General features: G+C 40.2%; 1 protein-coding gene across 1 annotated transcript in view; it reads right to left on the reverse strand.

Moving 5' to 3' along the window:
- Nucleotides 1-23,442, reverse strand: part of PKHD1 (PKHD1 ciliary IPT domain containing fibrocystin/polyductin) — a 386,375-nt gene that overhangs the window by 227,177 nt on the left and 135,756 nt on the right. The window contains exons 38-40 of the mRNA XM_081141333.1: nt 4,853-5,063; nt 4,288-4,445; nt 1,844-2,035 (exon numbers count right to left, since the gene is read on the reverse strand). Coding sequence (XP_080997459.1) covers nt 1,844-2,035; nt 4,288-4,445; nt 4,853-5,063 — 561 coding nt within the window. The remainder of the gene's footprint in view (nt 1-1,843; nt 2,036-4,287; nt 4,446-4,852; nt 5,064-23,442) is intronic.

Raw genomic sequence — 23,442 nt, forward strand, 5'->3', positions numbered from 1 at the left:
GCTCAGCTCCCCTAGTTAATACAATCTTACCCACTTATGCAGAAAAACTCTGCCTCCTGCAGGCTTTCTCTGTCTCCAAATCACCATAGTATCACTACATGTGTACAACCAGTAAGTACTGATGTGTTATAGAGGTATTATGGGTTAAATTTAGGGATTGGTAAACCTTTAAAAGTAGCCAGCATGCCAAGATTCCAGCAGCTTCTAACTCTAGTGACTGGGGGCAATTGGTCAATGGGTCATGAGGGCCTTCAGGACATGAAACAATAAAAGATGGTTGGCAAACATGCCAGAAGTTTATAACTTCTGGGTTAATATGTTGTCGCCTCCTAGGAAACACATTTGCATTTTAACAGAGACTTACAGGGAATAATACATCAAGCTAGTGGTTTTCAAACTTTTTTTTAATCACTGAACCCATTTTCGAATAAAACCTAGTACATATATAATAATATGTTCCTGAGCAGCTACTCTGAAGCAGAGGTTAGAGAAGGCAGATTAAGTAAATATTTTAGCAAGGGAGGGTTTTAATTATGTCCAATTGATAACTCATATGTGACTGCTATCCTCGTTTTTACTGGAGCTGGCCCCACATCATATGTTCTGTATCATTATAAGCACCAGGAGACAAAACAAACAAACAACAACAACAAAAACAGAGAAGGGCACTAAGATATTGATTGTTCGAATTAACTGTACTAGGAAAACAGCCATGTTAGGAACCATAGCCCTAAATGAATGTCAAAAATAAATAAATAAGGTGGAAGGGACAATGGAACATTAGAATAAGGAGATGTTCTTGGCATACAATTGATTTGAAATGAGAAGAAAAAAAAATGCTGCATTTGACCGCCAAGATTCTGCCTTTGATGACCTCAAAGATTCCTCTGTCATTGTCTGTTGAAATTTTAGCATTTCTCAAGGCACCTGAACCACTAAGTGTGTCCTGATGTCCTTTGTCAGGCACCACCCAGGAGTATCTCCCTTTCCAAGGAAGGCAAAGCTTGAATGTGTGGGTCTTGTTGGTCCTGAGGGTCGGAGAGGGAAAACTCAGAAATGACGCTTCCATTCTCATTACTTGGCATCTGTACCCCAATTCATGCCTCTCTGCAAGTCAGCTTCTGGCATTGGGATTTTGACTGGATGTTCCTATGACCCTCCAACTTTGGTTTCAGAACTTTTATCAGTCCATGTGGTCATATGCTTCTTCTCTGATTCTAATCTTGTTTTCCTCCTAGTGATTTCACCTTCATCTGATGTTTCCTGCTCCCTTTCTATCTCTTCAGCTCTGGCCAAGATCTGCACACTTTGCCTGCTTGACATTCGAGGCAAAGTGCCTGGTTCTCAGCCCATCCTTCCCCCATTTTTCTAGTCGAGAGATCCCTCTGAGTTAGGACAACTTCACAGGGAATTGCTCTCTGCTGTGCTGGGCTGCCATAGCATCGATGATTCACACTAGTCAATGTCAACTTGCCTGTAGTTGCAGGATTACAATGTGGATCATGGGGTTCATTCCACCATCTGTTGTACCCATAGTGATGTTTCTCAAAGTATATTCCTTGGGCCACTTGTTCTAGAATCATAAGGCTTACTTATTAAAAATTCAGATCCCTAGGCCCACCTTAGACCAGAATTTGTCTTGGCAGGGTCCATAACTCTGAACTTTAATAAGTTCCTCATTTTTTGAAGTCATACTAAAGTTTAAGAACCACAGATCTAAAGTATAATTATCCACCTCTGACCCCCTCACATCCACATATCACCTGTCATGACCCTTGGAATGTAGTGCCTTGAACATGGGAGAAGATAGGAAAATGAGAAGTCATAGGCCTGGACCCCTTACCTCTCATAGCTCCCACCAGAGCCAGGGAGCTCAGATGCTTATGGAAGGCTTGCCCCAAGTCCCGGAACTGCACTCCCTGCCAGTGCACCTGGCTCGGCTCCTCTGGGAAGGACTGAATGAGGACTCTGGCTCCCAGATCCCTGGATCCCAGCATCTTCTCACTCTTGGAATACAAGCAGTGCTGCAAATTACCTGAAATGCAGAATGCAGTCAGGGGACCTGACTCATATATGACACCCCTCTAGGACTTTCCTCCAGTTTGAAAGGCACTGACAGCAATAAAGACAAAGCATTACCGTTTATTTCATTTAATAGTCTTATTTTTCTTTTACTTTGATTCTCCTTTTTTGATTATTAATTAAAACATCCAATAGCTAGGACATGATGTTGCTTTCACTCTATTGTTTTCAGAAGCCACCCCCCCCCCCCAATTAATAATCTTCATCACTGTCACAAAGAGGCTGACCGTAACCCACAAACTCAACCTAAAGAGATGTTTATTGCAAACCAAAAGATCCCCTGGAGAGAGTGTGCGGTAAAATGACCTTCTCGTGGTTGATAATTGTAGGGAATGAGATGTGAGTGCTGAATGTAATCGTGGCTCTTTTTAGTCTTAAACTGTCCAATGGGCTTCCCCTTTACTTTGCTGCTTTCTAGTTTGGAGACCACAATAATGCCACTGCAGAAGTGGCAGAGAGCTCTAGCCCCCACACAGACTCCTCGTTCACAGTGACAGCAAATTGCATAAATGCAGTACACACAGATACCCTTGCTGCAAAGTGTTGCCACCTCAGAATCCAGGGCTCCTTCTGTTGACACATGGCATGTGGTGGTGTGAACTAAGAAATCATCTCCTAGATTGATTCTTTGTTATCTGTGTTAACAAACCAAGTAAGTGCCACTACTACAAAATGATGTACCATTCTACGGTAAATAATCTGTAGTAAATTACAAAATCCAGTTGTTTGTTGCCACCCAGAGAATGAATATATAAGAAGTGAATGAAGAGATGTTTTATATGCTTATGATTTAGCACATTTTTTATTATTTATGTCAGTGGTCCATAAAAGTTTAAGTGGTCGGCCTTGCATTATTGTGTTTAGCTATCTCGTTCCCACAGATCAGCTCCACACAAAGAAGAGGTGAGTGACATATGTTTTTAGTGCAGGTATGAATTCTGTTTTACTTTGAGAATTTTGTAGTAATGTTAAAGAGTTGTGTCAAAATCAGGGATTTTTTTTTCCGTTCGAAGCTAACAGATTTATCATGGCCTGAACCCAGATGCACAGTCTCACTTGCAACGTGATCAAGTGCAATGGTTTGCACAATTTGACCTGAGAATACCTGTATGAGAAATCCCAAAGTGTTTGAGATTCAGATCTCAGTTCAGCAGGATTGTTAAAGTTGGCAGTCACTGGATTCTAATCCACTGCATCCAAACATTGTTCAGAATCACACATTGTGAGTTAGAAGACTGAGGTGGTAGGGAGGTGGGTTCGACGTCCCTCTCTCCCAACCACATCCTAATATTGTATCCACATGTGTTTATATGTAGATGTGACTCAAACCTTTAACTTCATCCAACATTTCTTCCAGACTCCAAACACTACCAGACATCTCAACTCAGATGCTGGCCTGGCATCTCATTCTCGACATGTACAAAATTAAACTCATGGTTTCCACCCTCCCACCCAAATAACTGTTCTTCTTCCCATCTCAACAAATAGCCTCATCATCCATCCAGAGCTCATGCCTGGGAGTCATCCTTGACACCCACACCGTCCTGAACCAAAGTTGACAAATGATGTCTTCACAACACGTGAAAGCCTCATAATCTACAGCCTGAGAAACCAAAACATAACCTACTAAACTAACCATCCCTGAAATAGATGTTTAATAGGCACATCAGTGTGATCCAGTGCCTGCTATTCTTCTGGAAGATAAATTGACTTTTTCAGCCACTTAGTTAAAGTATGTGGGAGTTCACTCAGGAAACAAACTCCAAAAGTGGGGGTGGAGGGGAGGGAAGGGAAAGACAAGTCTAATCAGTGAGAACGTGCTGCCTGCATTCATGACTCTGGCACTGAAGAGGTTTCCTGAGAAGTTTAGGAAGGACTTGGAATCAGAGTTAAGAAGACATTATAACCTCAAGCCTGGAAATTTGATTCAACTCTCCAGATTTAATTCTTTAACAAAATTTTATTTTCCAAAAGAAATAATGAATTTCTCAAGTGGACACAGCTGTCTACCTCATTCACAAGATTGTCGAGGGCAGGAGATGAAATGACAATTTATCAAGAGCATTCCGAAAACTACAGAATATTATACACATGCAAAGGTTAAGGGCTTATTCTATTTTGAAAGAAGTCAACAGCGCCACGTGTCATTCAACAGTAAGAACATTCTTTTCCACTTATTGGACTTCTCAACAAAATGCTCTCTACCTTCTGAAGAGTTAGCCTCCTGGCAAGAAGCAAGGAACTTTGTTCTCTCATTGGTGAGATTTCCTCGGATGGTAACCCTCCTGCTGAGCAGGGCCACTGTGGCCTTTAAAATACGGTGTTCACCAGCCACCCAATTTTCTGTGAAGTTGTGAGAGTATCTAAATAAAAAAGAAAAGAAAAAGACACATCTGTAGACACCACTCTGAATCTTACTAGGCCTAGTAAGCCATTATATTTGCATAATAATCTATCTGGGGATCGATTTCTTGGGAAGCTCAAATGAAAAAGAGCAAACTATGGGCACAAGTATGTGAAAATTTAGTAACTATACTGACTACTGCACTGACCACCTACTATAATATGGAAGTTCTAGAGTCTTACAAGAGAAACTTATTTAAGAAGTATAAATATTCAAAACATTGCATGCTTTAAAATTTTCTTGTCAAAACATCTACCATTATTTAATTAAAAATACATTATTGAAAGACAAAAAAAAAGTCCAGACACCAGCATGGTTAAGCCTCACCTTCTTCCATCTAAACAGACCCAAGCTGCCACTCAGTACCTCAAGGGTGATCTCAGATGGAGGTCTGCATTGTGCACAGTTTCCACAATGACAATCTCTTCTATGGAGTTGGCACCTTCAACTCCCATTCCACTGATGATGACAACTTCATCCCCAGAGTGCCAGTCCACAACATCTTCTAGAGCCAACACTGTGTCACGGACAGAGGCAGCTGCTCGAAGATGGGTGACAATCACTTGTGGTAGTGAACCTAAAGCAGTAGGAGAAAAATTTGCCTTCAGACATTTGAATAGTTAATACAAACGTGGTGTTACCCAGCCAAAGAATCCTGTGAACAAAGAACCTGGGAAAGCTAGTTTCAGGCTCGATAAGCACCAATGCCTTCACTTTGAGGGGTATTTTTATTTTAATCTGTTACATGGTAGCAATAAAAGTAATCCAGGATTCAGAGTGGCATGGTACAAAAAAGCACAGGAATTGGAGTCAGACTAAACTTACAACTGAATCACAGTATCATCAAATTCTAACCATGTACCTTCGGGTAATGAACTCAAGAGTGGGCTTCAGTTTCCTCGGTTAAAAAGCAGAAGTAGCAAGGCCTTCCCTCATAGGGTTTTAGGGAGATTAAATAAAATAACATCTATGAAACATGTCGTTTGGACCTTGTCACATCATAGACCCTCAATATCTGTCTTTGTTCTTCCTTCCCTACACCACTCTGTGTTTTGAGTATGTCATTTGCCACCTCTTTTTTTAATTCAAATAAAAACAAAGAGCTACTAGAAGTCCATAATGAATTTCAAATCTGAAGACTTCAACTCACTTTACAAATAGTCTCAGTAGAAAACAAAATGAAAATTGCCTCAGAATGGTTGTCCTGAACCATGGTGTATTAATTGACCCTTTCAAACTCTAAAACCAGGTGGATTCAACATAGGATTGCTCTGCAAAACTGATGGGTACCGTGTGTCTCTGTACACCTTGGTTTCTGTTAGAATCCACAGCATCCATCTGACCCTCCCATGCCAGTATACTCTCCTTCCCTGTCAAAGATTCAAGAAGGTAGTCTGTCTCCCAGTTTACTCTGGCCTTCTCCAGCAAGGGGCAAAACAAAGATTTTTTCAAGACATTAACTGAAGCAATACTTCAGAAAACACATGGCTTACTCCCAACTCCTTCCTCTTTTCTCAGTACATTTCCTTCCTCTTTTGCAATAGATCATCATTTACCTTTAGCCCACAGCAACTTACTGTCCTCCCTTGTTGCACTAAAGTAATATAATAATACTTGAATCTCTAACTACAGGGATGGCCGACAATAAATCATTTTCAAATTATTTTAAACTTTCCTCTTTATTTATTTGTCTGTGTGTGTATGGGCACTTGCACCAATAATGTTGTTCTAGGCTTAGAAAGGTCTCTGGGTTAATGATGTAATTTCTGAAGTTTACTTGGGCGATAATTTTATCTTAAAAAACATTTACAAAGTTCAAAATTTCTAATTATAGGGCAGGTAAAAATTAAGACATAAATCATCCCAAAAGAAAATAATTTTAATTTTATTCCTTGTTTGTTCTAACCTTTGGGAAAAATAAAATGAAATAAAGTTTATTTATATGTATATGCATATATATGTGAATTTCTATGATTGGTTATTCAACGGCTGCACAGGAAAATCTGTAAAGAGCATACAAAACATTTATCAAAGACAAAATACTATTAAAACCTGTGATCAATTATTCACAATATTCAATATGCAACAAACCACCTACTATGCACCTACCAACATGCATGCTACTCACAAAAGAACCAAGAATAAGAACAACAAAGTTATATTTCAACTAATCACTCATAATCAAATGAACTGAAAAAATTGGAGAATCTTTGAAGTGCATTTTAATTAATAACATAAACTTATGTACTTTCAAATGTTGCCAGAGCCTCTATAAAGCAGTAAAATTATCTCATAATTCACTCTCATTGCAAAAATATGACTAAAACATTGAACCTGCATGTTTCATGGGTGTCAGCTTTGTATTTCTAGCTATGTAGTAGATAGTGACATTTGGACGAGTTATCATCATCTCAAATTCAAGAATGTCAAAATAATTATAATATTCAACTGAGCTAGATTCTCTGCATCTAGTTTTTATTCTTCTGTCTATTCTCCATTGTTATTTTTTACACTTTGCCAAGGTATTTTAATTACATCCCTTCTTTGTTGCTTAACCTGCAGTATTTGCCTACGGTACTCAGGAACAAAGTACCAAATTCCCTTCTGATTTTTAAGACTCTCCATAATTTGACTCTACTATATGGTCTCTGACTCCTTAATAAACTCGCCATTCCAGGAAGCCCAATCTTGTTACCTCTTCTCATTTAACAGAATCAGTCTACCTCTATCCCTTTGCCCATTCTGTCCCTTCCACCTGTGTGCCCAGCCTTCTACATGTCACCTAGTCTTCCAAAACACAGCTCAAGCCCCACCTCTCCCACTGGATTTCAGGCAGCACTTCAGCCCAGGCTGATGTCCACCCCCTCCTACGGACATTTCAGTGACTGTGGGATTTTACTTACGAAAAAGGTTTGCATACATGAGATTTAGGCATGTCCAAGCATGTCTGACTAGTTTAGAAGTCATTCGTGCGAGTTGCTTTAACATGGGAGAAGAAGCTTAAGTGAGGAGCAACTGAGAAAAAAAGACTGCAGAGACAGCGTGGGATCTGTCTCAGATATGGGTTCTCTCTCTTGACCACATGGACGACTGAACCTGAAGGAACTCTCCAGATGGATTTTACACCTGAGTTGGGAATCCCTCTGTTGCAATTCTCTCACCAACTCACTTTGCCTCATTTTTCAGAATGGTGTTAAACTTGATTCCTAGAAAAGCCTCTGAGACCTCCTCACTAGGTCAGACTCTCCCATCACCATGTTCCTCTCCTTTCCAGCACTTAACACACTGCAGTGTGACCTCTATTAGTGTAATTCTCTGATTGCCTCCCTTATTAAACAGGTATAACCTCCAGGTGTTATACCTATATTTGCTCACCATGATAGCCCCAATGCCTATCACAGTGTCTAGCATATAATAGGTGTGTAATAAATATGTATTGAGTGAGGGAAATCATGACCCAGTCATGGAGAAACCAGCCAAAGTTTTGGTGTCCAGGTGATTAGGTAGGACCCTGAGTGGCAGAGAGAGGAGGTCATATAGCACACTGCTACACCTTGGGTTTTGATCACCTGGGCAGCAATGAAAGCCTGTGCCCTTAGCACTCATGTGTTCAGTACTCTAATGGCAGGTATTAGCAACAGGGGCAGGGATGAGGCAGCCTCCAGCACCTTCCTAAATGGAGGGCAATGACCAAGAAACCCAAAACAGAAGGAAAAGTGCACGAAAGATGCCTCATGGTAACTACAGCAGACTAGTTGATGAACTCACGCGAAATTTGTCTTGAAAATAACTATAACAAGCACGCAGGAATGTCACAAAAGGCTGGGGGTTCTGTGAGAGTTGAGGGAGGCAGGTAGTAACAATTTTGTGATCATTACTGAAATATCCCAATCTAAGCAGGCTCAGAGAGATCTGGGGAGATTCAAATTATATAACCCATAGTCAGTGACATATATTTCAACACTAAATTTTTCTGTAATTATCACAATGCATGTGTCTTATCTTCCCACATAGACAGCTAGTACTTTGATATATGGCCACTGCCTTCTGTTTCTTTTACATATGTCATAATTCCTAACATGGTCCTAGACTCATAGTTAGCATTCAACTCAAAGGGATTTAAATGAAATATTTTGAATATTGCCTTCTGGGCATTTATTTGCAAATCTCCATCAGATATATACCTAAATAAGTATATAATATCTAATATGTAAAAATTACCACAAGAAAAACACAAACATTTATTAAGGACTTAGAACAACCAACCGATGCTAAATAGTCTAAATAGTTTTACTCTAAAGTAAGAATTGTTTCTGTTGTTTTTCTTTTAACAGATCATACAGATTAGAAAGATAAGATGCTTCAAGGACAAGATTATACAGCAATGAGATGTCAGCACCAAGTTCTGAAACTGGGACTTCTGAGTCCAGAACGAAAGAACTGGACACATAATGGAATTCCTGGCCCCTGGAAATATCTATAAATTAACTGTATCTCATCATCTTTGGTACTCAAAACATCATATTTCTACTTCATAAATGTTATTTAAATACCACACAAGGTGGACTGGGTGCTCTCTGGTGAAAAAGGCATTGCACACATTTTAAATGAGTCATTTCGCTTCACAGAATTCTTAAGAGACACAAGTTGGGGGGCTGCCTTCCTTTCCCTACCACAAATCAAAAAACATAAAAATACAGTCTAAAAAACTCAATAATTTATGAATATGCTTAAATGAAAAAGAGTTATGCTCCTAACTTGTAATTTAATACAAAGTTTAACCACTTTGGGCTTTCAACATTGACCTGTTAACCAACAAAGTATTCATTTACTCCCACTAATAACTTCTACTCATAATTGTATTTCCTACAAATTATTGTTCAAGCATTTCAGTGCCATTCATCCATAATTACACAGTCCCAGAGAATCATCTTACCAAATGGGCATGAAGAGAAAGAACATAATCTTTGTGGGTTAACACACTTTAAAATAACTAATTGTCCTCTGTTTATTTTGTAGGCCCTCAGTCTTTATTCCAAATGAATAACTGCCAAATCATTTAGGAAAGAGAAAGAATCATTTCATTAACATAATGTTTGTATCAGAATAGAAATATAAAGGAATTCACACAAAAAAACTAGAGATATTTTTCTCAAATATATGCCAATTATTTCCCCCTTATTTCTGCATGCATCTTCGCTATTATCCATAATAAAACAATGAAAGTTACATTTTCTTCTGTATAGATAAATATCTATCAAGAACTGGAAAGACAGACATAGAGAGAACAGAGTCCCTGTCCTTCAGGTCCATGACCAGTACAGGAAATAGACAGATGTCACAAATGTACCATGTTAAGTGTTAAGACAGAAGATTACCCAGGTTCTGCTGCTACACAGACATAGAGCACCTCACTCATGCAAAAGAAGGGTTGTTTCTGGGAATGATATCCAGAAGAGATGGTAACTGAGCTGGGTCTTGAAGAATAATCCATAGTGGACCAGGTGACAAAATTGGCAGAGTACTCTAGGCAAAGGCAGTGGTGTATTCAATGGTTTGGGACAACACGACACATTTGAATAGCTGCTATATATGTGGCATGGCCCGACTGCAAGTACAGGGAAAGGATGGGGACCTGATGAGAGTCAGCAAAGGTACACCTGGAAAGGTGAGCAGGACCCATCCGGAAAGGGCCTCACAGGTTCTCCCAAAGAACTTAGAGTTTATTCCAAATGTGATTTGGAAACCACCAAAGAAATATGTGAGATGATAAATAAGAAAGTATACTGTTGTGAGACTAGTGATATTTTAAGACTGGTGAGATCAAATTATAAATAGAGATTACTCCATGGGAATGGATGGGATTACTTGGGAGAAGTATACAGTCATAAATGAAGAGTGCCTGAGACCAAGTCCATGGGAACGTGGCCATTCGAAGATTGGGTAGATGAGAAAAAAAAATCCGAAGAAGAGTAGTAAAAGGGAAAAAAAACAAAAGATGAAGTAATACACTTACCCATAATTAAACAAAAGAATGCAACTGCTTGGGGGCTCATTCTTCCCCATCTCTTTATTACTTTTTGTTATTGTTAGGCTCTGGGCACCCTGTCCAGCATCTCTTGTACATGCGACCTATTCCTCACTGTTCATTTCAACCCTCTGCCAAAGAAGGTAAGATGCACAGTAGCAGAATATGAGCTTTGAGGGTAAAGAGATGGAGAGAAAATCCTGCCCTTCTACTAGTTTTCATTGCCCTCTTCCTCCAACACTTGGCCCAGATTCTGGGGTCATATACTATCTCTAACAATAGTGGGAGGTGATAAGTAGCCAGTGAACATAGACAAAGGTTGTCTACTGCTGATTACTCCACTGGCATCTAAGCTGACTCTCTCTGCTCCCAGAGCCCACACTGTTCCAGAGCCTATGATAGGCCACAAAAGCCACCTGCAAGGCAGAGGTACTGAGAACACCCTCTACTACTATTGCCCAATAAAAAATAAATTGAGATAGTAGAGACCAAATGGAGAATGATGTGTCCCTGGAATCTCATGTTGGAAACAGACCTACCTCCCCAAACAATTTGTCTAATATTCATTGGTCAGCTGCTCTACCCCTATTCGCATCATACAGCAAGGAGATGTAGGTGAAATAGACTTTTGAGGGCTCATTTACTTCCTTAACCACAAGGTTTATCAGCATTTCTTTGAGAAAAAAAATTTGTTCCAAACAACCAACTTACAAGGAAATTCTCTGAACTCAAGCCATTTGTGAATTGGAAATCCATACTTCAGAAGAGAAGACTGACATTAACATCAATAGAAGACTATCTGTCAGACCAAAGAGATGGAACAGGGGCATTTTTCACATACCATTTCCCTCTGCCCTTGAGAACCACTTGCTGTGAAAGCTCCCTTGGATGAAAAGAAAACCTTTTGCATCATTGCTGGGTAATCTCTGGTGGTACCATCTGAGCGGGGAGCATGTGCCTGCAGGAGGGAGAAGGCAGGGACCAGAGCAATCCTCTAAATGTGCAGATGAGCTGGCTGCAGCCACAGTTGAGAAGCAAACATTTCTACACTGAGATGAAAAGGAACTGGGCACAAAGTCTGTTTCCAGTGCTGAGAAGTTTACCATTCTTCGAGCATAAAGGTTTGGACAAAGTGCACGGAGGCTATTTGGGTGGTGCAATGAGCCATACTTTCGCTGAAGGCCTTTTCTAGAGGAATGAAAGGAAGGCTAACTTTTGTTTCTACCCAATCTGAGCTTTACTGTTGCTACTGTGATAGAAGGTAAGTGACTGAGAAGAATCAAAAGATAAAGCTCAAAATAACAAGGAAACAATACATTGTAAGTTAAATAAAACATCTGAAACAGGGATCCTGGCTCCTGTGAGGATTTCAGGACAAGTCAACAAATGCCATTTGTCAGCCCTACAGAACTGTGGTAGAAAATCCTTTACTTAGAGGTGCAAGATCCACTTGGTCAGGGCTCCAGTCTTCTATAGAATGCCCTTAATATCCACCTTTATTCACTGTACAAAAAATATATAAAAATTCGTATATATGCCTGATAAGATAATCATTTTGATAATCATGATCTATGTTTTGGAGTGGAGGTGACAGTGAGGAGAAAACAGGCTAATATTTATTAGCATACTTCTTTTTAGAAAAGCAATAAATGTATAATGTTTAAAATAAAAATGTAAACAATCAAAAAGAAGACAATAAAAAGCATCCACAATCTTAATATAACACATTAATATAAGTAGTTGCTCTCCTTTTCTTATGTTTATATGTTGGTAAAATTTCATATATAAACAACGTTATAATTCTGTACATACCATTTTTATAAATTCTCTTTACTTAATATAGTAAAAACATCCTTCAGCTGTATTATATATTATTTAACATCATGGTGGTATCATATTTAAAATGTATATTTTATATACTAATCCCATATTTATTCATATTCTGTTTTTTTCCTATTATTTTGCTCTTATGAACAGTGGAAATGGGAACATACTTGAGCATAATTTGTACGCATACTCATGACCATCTCCTTAGAATAAATTCCTGGGAGTGGCATTGCTATATCTGGGCATACACCTAAGTTTTAAGCCTTTTGATATAATTAGCAAATGTTCTCACAGGAAGACTGAATGTACTCCTACACTCACTAGCAGCATATTTTAGTGCCAGCCTCTTAGACTTTCTACTGCTTTTTTAAGTTTTGGTTAATCAGATTGTTAAGAAAAAAAATCACTTTTGTTTTAATTTGCATTTCTTTAATTCTTAATGAGGAGAACCTAGCAGAAAACTCATGAAAACAAAAAACAATCCCTCACTGGGAACACAGAATATTCCCAAACCCTGTCCTCGTGCATTCACATTGACTGGCCATTTGCATTAATTATACTGATAAGTCTATTTACATCCTTTGCCAGATTTTCAATTTGTCCTAAAAATCCTTCTGATAAGGACCCAGGTGATTACATTGGGTCCACCTGGATAATCTAGGATAATCTCCCCACTTCAAGATCTTTCATTTAATCACAACTGCAAAGTCCCTTTTGCTAACTAAGGTAAACTTCTTGGGCTCCAGGAATTGAGAGATGAACGTATTTGGGGGCCATTTTTAAGGCTATCACAATTGCATTGTTGAATAATTAGTGCTGAGAAAATTGACTAGTCATCTGGGGGGAAAAATAGATAACTAACTTACCCACTATATCAAAACAAATCCTAGATAGATTAAAGTAGGGCTTGGCAAACTTTTTCTGTAAGAGCTGGATAGTGAATAGTTTTTGAGTTAGCAGGCCAGGTGGTCTCTGTTACAAGTACTCAGCTCTGCCATGACTGAATGAAGCTACCATAAATAACACCATAGATAATACCTAACAAATGATTATGGCTCGACTTCAATAAAACTTGGTTTACAAAAATTGGTAATAGGTCAGATTTGTCCCATGGGCAATCATTTGCTGACTGGTTTAAAGGCATTAATGTGAAATTGAAAAGAGAGAGAAACAATAAAAGTATCAGAAAACAAACAGGTAAATTTTTATATAGTTGTTATATGAAAGAGTTTTCTAATTGTGAAATCAAAGGCAGAAACATAAGGAAAATATTTGTAGATTTGCCATCATAGAGATGGGAAAACGCCATAAAAATACGGAAGGTAAATAGCTAACTGGGAAAGAAACAGGCTCCTTATGCCCCGTCAAAAATGTTGCAAAGGGAGCCATACAGAATGAAGCCCCACCTGGGATCCCAAAATAACCTGAAAAAGTTAAAGTTGAGAAGATTTCCAGAAACATGAAAAAAGTATCTTCTGCATGCCTTTCTGTCACAAGTAAATACTATGTGTACACAAAGTAGAAACAAGCCTGCATGCATTTAAAACCTATGATGAGGATGGGATGAATATTAGTTACCCCTCCTTCTGGGCCCCAGTCTCTACATCTATAAGATGAAAGAAATCATCCCAGTCTTTCCTACTTCACAGAGTTGTTGTGGGTGAAATGAGAAAAAAGAATGGGAAGCAGCTTTGAAAATTATAAAGTGCCAGGATCTGGGTAAAATTCAATTTTAACAAATACAGACTATAATACCTAATTCAATGATACCCTTTCTCCATGACCAGGCTGAAAGCAATACTATTAATAGTATTGCTTTGATGATACATATGGAAGAATTCTCTTTGAAGGAAAAATCACAAGCTCCTGCCTATGTGGCAGTCCATTCACTTTACAAAGTTGAATTTCTTTTGGTACTCAAAAGTGTAAAAAAATGTAAAATCTAGACTGTATTAACCATTTAATAAACTAAAAGAAGGTTACTGAGACCTGGAGCATCTCAATAGAGGGAGGTATATAATAAGGCAGGAGGTATAGGCAGAGACCTACTTCAGATAGGAGATTATAATTATGTTAGAAACTTTAAACTTTATCCTAGGGACAGTCAGAAGCTACTGAAAAGTTTTGAGCAGTGGCATGATATGAATAGATCTGTGTTTTTCAAAGATCACTTTGTCTACAGGGTAGAGAATGAATTGGAGAGGAACAAAAAAGGCAACTATAGTCCTAGCCGGTTTGGCTCAGTGGTTAGAGTGTGGGCCCATGGACTGAAGGGTCTCAGGTTCAATTCTGGTCAAGAGCACATACTTTGGTTGCAGACCCGATCTTGTCCCCTGACCGTGAGGGAGGCAACCAATCGATGTGTCTCTCTCACATTGATCTCTCTCTCTCTCTCTCTCTCTCCCATTTCCTTCTCTCTGAAAAGCAATGGAAAAATATCCTCAGGTGAGAATTTAAAAAAAAGTCAACTATAAAAGATAAATAGAAAGTTTAAACAACAGTCAGAAGTTGATGGCATCATGAACTAAGATGATGGTAATGGAGGTGGAGAGCAGTAAATGGGCTCATGACTCATCCAAGAATAAAATCAAGACTTGGTGATGGACACAATACAGGAAACAATGAAGGATATGAAAACTGACAGCTAGGTTTCTGGCTGACAGATATACTGTAAAATAATACATACCATCCATCTCTAGAATAATATTGAGGCAGCTTCATCAAATCAAAATTGTAAGCATAGAGTAACAACATGACAATACCTAACATTTATTGAGTAGTTGTTTCATGCCTGTCATGTGCTGAGTGCTTTACATGTTTTATTTTATTTAAACCACATAACAACTCCATAAGAAATGTTTTTTGAATCAGCTCCATGTTATGGATATGGAAACTGAAGCACTGAGGAGTAGACCTTTTCAAGGTCCACTAGCTAGTTAGCAGTAGAAATGGTATTTGCACCCAGCAGCCTACACCAGAGGAGGGTGAGTGAGTGAAGGCTCTGTGACTGAGCAGGGTCAAGCTCATCTGGAGAAGATGCAGAATGTGAGCCAAGATCCTCATGCCTTAGCAGGAAAGTAAACTACAGAAATCTTGAGAGGAAGAGATGAATCTTGGAGCTAATTATTTCTCCTTGGGAAACTTGGTGTCAAGACAAGATACTTGATCTCTTCCTAGATTATGTGTCCAAGACGTGATACAGAGTCAGTTATAGAAAACAGGATCTACGTTAGTGACTGTGATGGTTTATTTTATGTGTCAACTTCACTAGGCTACAGGGTGCCCAGATGTTGGGCAAACATTATTCTGGGTGTGCCTGTGAAGGCGTTTCTGGATGAGATTAACATTTGAATCCATAGACTAGGTTAAGTAGATTGTCCTTCCTTAGTGGGTGGACCTCGTGAAATCCATTGAAGACCCGAAAAGTACAAAGAGCTGAGTGTGAGGGAACTCCTGCCTGAGAAACTTCCTTGACCACAGTAGTGGTTTCAGTGATGAGCTTTATTACCCAAACAGGGCCGAAGTTAACCCTGAGGCTTTTACTCAAGTTTTTCATATAGTTATTCACACAACAAATACAGGGTATCCCAAAAAATGTATGCATACTTTGGATAATTATTAATTCCAATGGGTTAAATCTGAAAAGATAGAAACATCAACTTAGCTACCTGCTATCGAAGTGTGTATACATTTTTTGGGACACCGTGTATTTCTTAAAAGCCTACTATGAGTCTAAGCATTGTTGTAGGATGTTGTAAGTGAAAAATAGGAATATCTCTGACCTCATGATGTATGCATTCTACTGGAGGACATACTAGAATATGTATAATAACTATGATAAATAAGCTTATATAATATGTTATTGTTAAAAGTTAGTTAAGAGACTACAACAAAGGAGGGATATGAAATGTTAACGGAAGGAATGTTGAAATTTGCTCAGATCGAATAGCCATTGGAAAAGAGTCATCTTTCACCTGGAGCTGTTAAGGACCCATTTCTGCCTATATGAGGAGAGAGCTTGATTGAAAATGAAGCCAAGTCAGGGGAAAACAGAACCAAGAGTTGCAGGGAAATGAAGTCCTAATGACTTCATCAGAGCACCTGCACTCAGTTGTGCCTCAAGTTTTTTTAGATATATGAGGCAATAAATGCCCTTACTTTTTGTTTGAATTGGGTTTTCTGTCACTTGCAACCAAAAAAGACCCGACGAATGCCCACACTTTCAGGTATATATAGTAACTTAAAGTATCTAACAATGTGTTTCTAAGTGGAGTTCCTGCTGTACTTGGGTATTGAATAGCTAGAACTCATTTCTAATTAGCAGAATACATTTACATGTAAACACCTAATATCCTAAAGACCTTAAAAACAGTATGTTCACTTTAACATGTTTAAACGTTAGCCTGGTTTAGACTTTTAATTTAAGGACCCTCTCTTATAGATCATTCCAAGGTCACTCTTGTCCAGATTAAGCAATAACAAATTCTAAGTTATCTGGCTTAAAAATCAATGAGATTTTACCAGATACATTTCTGCCATTGTGCATAGTATAGTTTTATTTTGGATTTCTTTGAAGCATTATTAGACAGAACAGAGAACATTTCCACCTTAGTTTTTGTTGGTATTGCTGGTTATGTTTGGGGCACGTGTAGTTAAGGACTGATCCTCATCTTCTCTGAATTGAGAACCATAAATGCAGTCACTGGCCATCATGCCATGCTGAGGGTTCCAAGCACACTAGAACCATACACACTAATGCTAACTTGGCTGCTTATTTAGGATCTGCCACAACATACCCGCTGAACAGAAATCCGGTGCTGAACTGAAGACTGTTTGAATTCAAGATTACAGAAAACAATGAATGGATTTTGAATTTTCCCTACCCTTCTTCCTCTATTCTTCCCTTTGATTTGATCTTCCTCCCTACCCCTAAGTCAACATGAAATAAAACAAAACAAAACAAACAAAACAGCTGCTCTCCCTTTCAACACAACATTCACATATGCAGCAAACTGTCTAGCAGAACTTCTTCCCCCAAACCAACCAAGAGGACCCAAGGAGGGAGCAAAGAGATAATAAGCGCCCTTCCTCATAAATGAGCCATGAATAGCTAGAGAGGAGACATTTCCTTGGGGTTTATTGAAAGAAGGTGAATCTAACGCTGCCATCGAACCATCATCCCTGGATAGACAGACCCCCACCTCAGGCTATATGAGTGACAGAGAGGGGATTCGCAGGGATTCTCAGAGATGGGGGTGAATCATCAGCCTAGGGGACCTGGCCTTTCTCACAGAGGAATATCTGAGAGTACTTCTCTCCACTTAAGCAAAGAAAAACGGCTTCAAAAGTACCCATCATAAAGTTTCCTGCAAGAAGGGGAGGCTGGCTTCTTTCTCCCAGGTTGAATGTCTGTGTATGCAGCCTATCTGCTAGGCCGCCCATGCAGGTCTGAGCAGGGGGAAGGAGAATTACAGAGAAAGCAGAGCAGTGAAAGGGATACTGAGCGGAACGTCTTTGGTGTGAAAAGATTTATAAGTTCCCTCTGGATCAAGTGGATTCTGGGGAAGGCAGCTTGGCCTGAGTGACTTTCTGATACTCCACCCAAAACAGGCCCCAAGGTGAAAGCTAAGGGGATTTGGGACCGAGGTGACGCTTCCACACTGGGACAGTTGGAAGGTCTCCTACAGGGCTCCAGTGATCTCAGGCAAGAATCTTCAGAGAGGCAACAATGCCAGCAGAGGTTATAGCTGCACAGTTCAGTAAAAATCTTGTTAACCTTCTTCCCCTCACCTTTTCTACCTGCCCCAACACGGAGAGAATGTAAAATAAAAAGATGAGAGTAGGAGTGAAGGAGAGGCCATGCCCCTGATGTTCCCAGTGCCTCAGGCTGGAGCCTCGATTGGGAGGAAGGAAAGAAACTTTAAATGAGTAGGAGAGTTTTCAACTAGATGAATTAGGACTGGCCTTTTTAATATCTAACATCAACTGGGAACCTATGGTGCCCAAGGTGTAGTTAAAGGACAGGGCAAAAAGATCCATCAGAATATGGATTAAGAGAGTGATGACAGAAAAATAAAGTCTGTTTTGAGTCAGATTCTGTCTAGAAGGTTTGAGTCTCTCAAACACCCCTAGAAATATACCCCTTTCATTTGCATAGCCTTGTGGCCAACTCGCACACCATTTCCCATGAAATTTATGTGGCGAAAAGTGCTGGGGGAAGGCAAAGAAGCTCTTCAATATTGAGGAGATATAAGATTCCTGAAAAGGAAAATCATAGCATATACTAGAAAATTAGATTCCATAAGATCCTGGGATAGTTTTTAAATTTGGGGTTGCATTGAGAAGGGATGTCCAAACAGAGCAAAAGCTTTCAACCACATATATATATTTGCTTCTTCCACTATTTGATGAGACCCTTCTAGGTTATGAGCTCTATGCTAGGAACTTAACAAGCTTTTTGTTTGCCTGATTTCACCCACTTGTTGTATTCAGCCTAAATGCAACCTAAAGGAAAAATGATTTCAACTTTATATATCGAGTCTATAAGACACTAAATATTGTACTAGTATATTTGAATATTTCTGTCCATCGGTTTCAGTCCCCTTGGGATCTCAGAGACTAAACTAGAAGTCAAAAGTCTATGAATTTGGTTTAATTAGCTTAGAGGACACCTATGGTTTTATCAACCCATCAATACTCCTTTATGAGATGGCTACCATCCTCTCTTTTGGTAAACAGCTTCCCAAAACAAATATTCATGCAAGCACACAAATACATAAGCACACTACACCTCCACCCTGGCCTCCCTGGTCAGAGCAGAGTTGTATCTCCTCACATGGCCTGGTCTCCCTGGCCTTGCAGATTGGTAACGTGACTTGAGCTGAAACAATCACAGTGCCCCATGTCCATGGACACCAAGTGTAGTCCTAAGCCTTGTAGGTAAATCAAGCTAGACTTGTGAGGCCTTCCCTGGTTACCTTTGGCACTAATGAGAGAGCACAGAGCTCTGTTCACTGGTGGTGGAAAACCAAAGTCTACATGAAACCAGGAAATGCACCAAGGAAATGACCATATGGAACAAGTTGTTAAGGAATAGGAGCCAGTGAAGCCAATATATGCAGTGAGATCCAGAAGTGAGAGACAGAGTCCTAATGCCATTTGGTCCCCTGGAAAGAGCCATGCCAGAGGCCAGTGGCCTTCTCACCCATCCTGCAGTTTGATCAAGAGCTCATAAATTTTGGGTTTTGTCTAAGTTTGTTTGCATTGGGTTTCCATCCCTTAAAATCAAATAATTTAAGAGTAGTAAAGCCACCTATAAAAATGCCATACCACAGATGTGGTTTATATTTTAGTCCAAATGAATGAGAGACAGAAAGAAAGGACGATTCGTGGTGTAGAAGAAATGGGTCAAGAGGAGCAGCAAGAGGAGATGTTCTGAAATAAAAGAGACAGGACTAGAAATGACTGACAGGTGGCAAAGAGCAGAGATCTGAAGATATATTGTCAAATATAGAGGAACGGTTCCAAGATGAAAACGGGCTCTGGAAATTTTCATCCCACACCAAGAACAGAAGATAGGAAATGTCCTCAAAGTCCACGACCCTTCAGGAAATAAGGAATCACACAAAAAGAGACCCTGATCTCCTTAAAGTGCCTACATACTGCAGTTGAACAGGATGAGTTAGTAGAGTTGCTTTTAATCACTATTTTATCGGTGGAACTATTTTCTTCTAATGAAATAGTATGTTGAACACAAATATAGACTAGAAATAACAGCAATAAATTGATTACTTGAGCCATTTAAACCTTGATTGCTTGACCCCAATGTAGTTTATTGTTTGTGAAACCTCTGAAGCTTCCCTCGGAAACCTTTGGATTTTGGGGAGCACTGTATGGAAATCACTGACCAGTCACACCCTTCTACACATGTGTCTAAGCCGTGCACACGACACTGTGCTTCAAGACAGCCTACGACCCGTTGGCAACTATAATAACAGTGCCCAGGTACACAGTAATTTTAAAAAGCATGGAATTTGAATACAGATACTTGGTACTTTTAAAAGAAAAATAAATCATATTCCAACTTATTTCTTTAGACTCTTTTTTCTTATTCACTCCTACCAAATTCTCTTGTTTGTAATAATTGCACTAGTGTTTTCCTCAATCATGCCCCCACATACTAGCTTTTCTCAGAAACTTCCATTTATATTTAATGCCCATATCTTGTAAATTTCTTTAAAAGGACAAAGACAGAAGTCCATTCAAGGCCGTAAGACTGCTTTCGCTCCTAAGAAACTGTCAGCCAAATTTCTCAGGGAGGAACTAGAAATGAAGTGAGAGACATTGATAAATTTCCCTGCTGAACAATCAATAAAAGCCCCACCACCCTGTTCAGACTCCCACTGTGGAAGCAAGAGCCGTAATTACATTGTCAAAAATTCAACTTGCCCAGGCTGACAGCAACCCCCTTGAAAAGTGACATGTGATTGGCACTCGGGTTGGGGTGGTGAACCTGGATTGGCAGACAGAGTGGGGAAAGCAAAAGGCAAGAGTGAAATTTCCTTCTTGACTACAACTACCCGAACCCCAGACTGCCCCTCTGGAGGGACCCTGCGACCCCTTAGTCATATTAAGTATCCAAGTGGGTAAGGGACAGGACAGAACTTCCTGAGCCATCTGAACTCCACAAGAGATTCAGGACACACCCTGCCCCAGTCCACTCCCAAACCCAGAGATAGAGACAGCTCTGCATGTGGGTATGTGTTCATGCAGGTGTGTGCGTGTGTGCGTATGTGTGTGTGCGGGCGTGCATGCATTTTTCTACATTAAAAGCAGAACATGAAACGTGCTTTCAACTCCATCTTCTCTCGTGACAGCTGAACAGCGAAGCCTGTTTGCTTAGCGATTTTAATCTATGATAAAAATCAGCCTGAGCAGAGGGGTGCAGGGGTGGCAATGAAGAATGAGACGGGAGGGAGAGGGTGAGGGAAGCTATTTGTGTGGGGAGATCCGCAGACCCATTTGTGTGATCTCTAGGACCTGAACTGGAGTTAAATTGCTTTCCATCAGTCAGTCCTCTTACTGTTGCGCATTAGGAGTAAAATGCCTTCAAAAAGCCTCACTTGCTCAGCAGTGATCTGCTTCTGGTGAAACTGGGGAGCATGAAAATGATTTCCAAGAAGGCTTTATTGTAGCCACACCCAGGAATGGTGGTTATTCACTGCTGGGAAGCAGCTGCACCACGAGAGATTAAAATCAAAAGGTGTTGTTCACTAGCTGCTGGGAACAGAGCAGAAGCTGCCTGGGAACGTGGCTGCCTCATGATCTCCAAAACCACAATCCCTCTCTTGCTTTTCAAAGAAGTAGATGGAAATTAACATGGAGAGAAATCGCTAGGCAGAACTGGCCCCACACGAAATTTTGAAAGCAAGTCCCCTGAGATCATCCCCATTGGGTACTCAGTGCTTCGAGAGAAAAAAAGAATATAATCAAAATAGGCATGACTAACACTGCTTGAGTGTTACCCTGTACCAGATGCTTCGGAGCAGCTCACAAGTAGTAAGTCTATGAGGTGAAGATTGTGTTTTCCTGGTTTTATAGAAATTACTTTGCCCAAGGTCATAGCTGATAATGGCAGACCTGCACTGATTTGTGATTCCAGAACAATTAGCCACTAAAAACAGCTCCTCTCCAAGAGCAGTCAGTGGGCTTCTCCAATCAAATCCCCTGAGGGCTCCATTGAACCGCACATTCCTGGGTCCACCTCCAGCCATGGAGTCAGACTCTGGGGGGGAGACCCAGAAATCTGCATTGTAAAAGTCTTCTAGGCACGAAAGTTGGTCAGTCTCCTCACTGCGCCACCCTGGAAGCTGAGTGAACGCTGGGTCATTAGGGGCCTTCTGGATGCAAGGCAGTGAATCACTGTTTTGCATACTTGACAGCCAAAGAAAATTAGTTTTTCCCTATAGCCCCAGTGTCAACAGACCCACCTCTGGCCCTGGGAAAAGGCCAGCAAAATTATGTAACGATTTTAACTATGATGTACCCCCATGCCCGTGCCTGGGGGAAACCCGTTTGAGACCTCAGGTGGTGAGGGGGGGAAGGGAGAGGATTGATGAGCCGCTGGCTGTGCCTGGGCTCCTGAGCCACATCACATTTCTTTGGAGTGAGTGAGATGCAGCAGCGTCACGTCAGAGCGCAAAACAGCTTGACTTCACCTGTGTTCATGTGCAAGCTGTCGTTCGGGAGAGATCCCCGTACCTCCTATATTAGTGGGGCTTTGGGGAAGACAGTTGTGATGACAACCTAACCCTAGGAATACAGGGAAGGGGAGAGAGATGGGAGAGGTGGAAGAGCAGGGGAGAAGATAAAAATGGGGGAGCAGAGGAAGAAGAAGTGTCTACACTCTCAAGGGCCAGTATCATCACAAGGCTCAAGTAGCAACATTTTTTTCTAACTTTCAGAATTCTCAAAACATATTAAAAGCATGTACTTTGCTTTCATTGCCCCCTATTGATTGTAAGCAATGACACTGGATTCTCTTAACCTGACACCCATTTAAACACAGGATACATTTAAAATACAGGCACAAAAAGATTTATGAATCCTTTCACTGGTCCTTCCTAATATCATGTGAAAATGAGAATGGTTGGAGTGAAAAGAGTAGAGTAAAAGAACTAGGAGAGTTTTCACTCTTCTTCATTTGAATTTCCATTTCTAGCAAGAATTCTGTCATCTGTGTCATAAAGGACAGTGACTCTCAAACCAGGGCTGTCCCGATTAAGATTCAGGGTCCTCCGGATGGTTACGGGCTGGTGGAAACATTGATCTGTGCCCTATTCTTCTCCAGCTATTTTTTCTCAGTGGCAAACAGCAAAACATTGGGTGGGTGGCCTAAATATCTGTTGGACTAAAGCAAACATTTGAAGACCATGGCTGATGTGTGACTAGACAGAAGACTATCATGGACCCCGGGCCACAAGATTAATGTACGCGCTTGCTGATAAAGACAGAAGGAAGTCCTCCTTATTTTGAATGTCTATCCAGATAGCTATGGGTTTTTCAAACCTGGTAAAATTTATCCCCAGTGCCTAGCACTCTG

The sequence above is a fragment of the Miniopterus schreibersii genome (assembly GCF_964146895.1).
Source record: "Miniopterus schreibersii genome assembly, chromosome: 6".
Taxonomy (NCBI): Eukaryota; Metazoa; Chordata; class Mammalia; order Chiroptera; family Miniopteridae; genus Miniopterus; species Miniopterus schreibersii.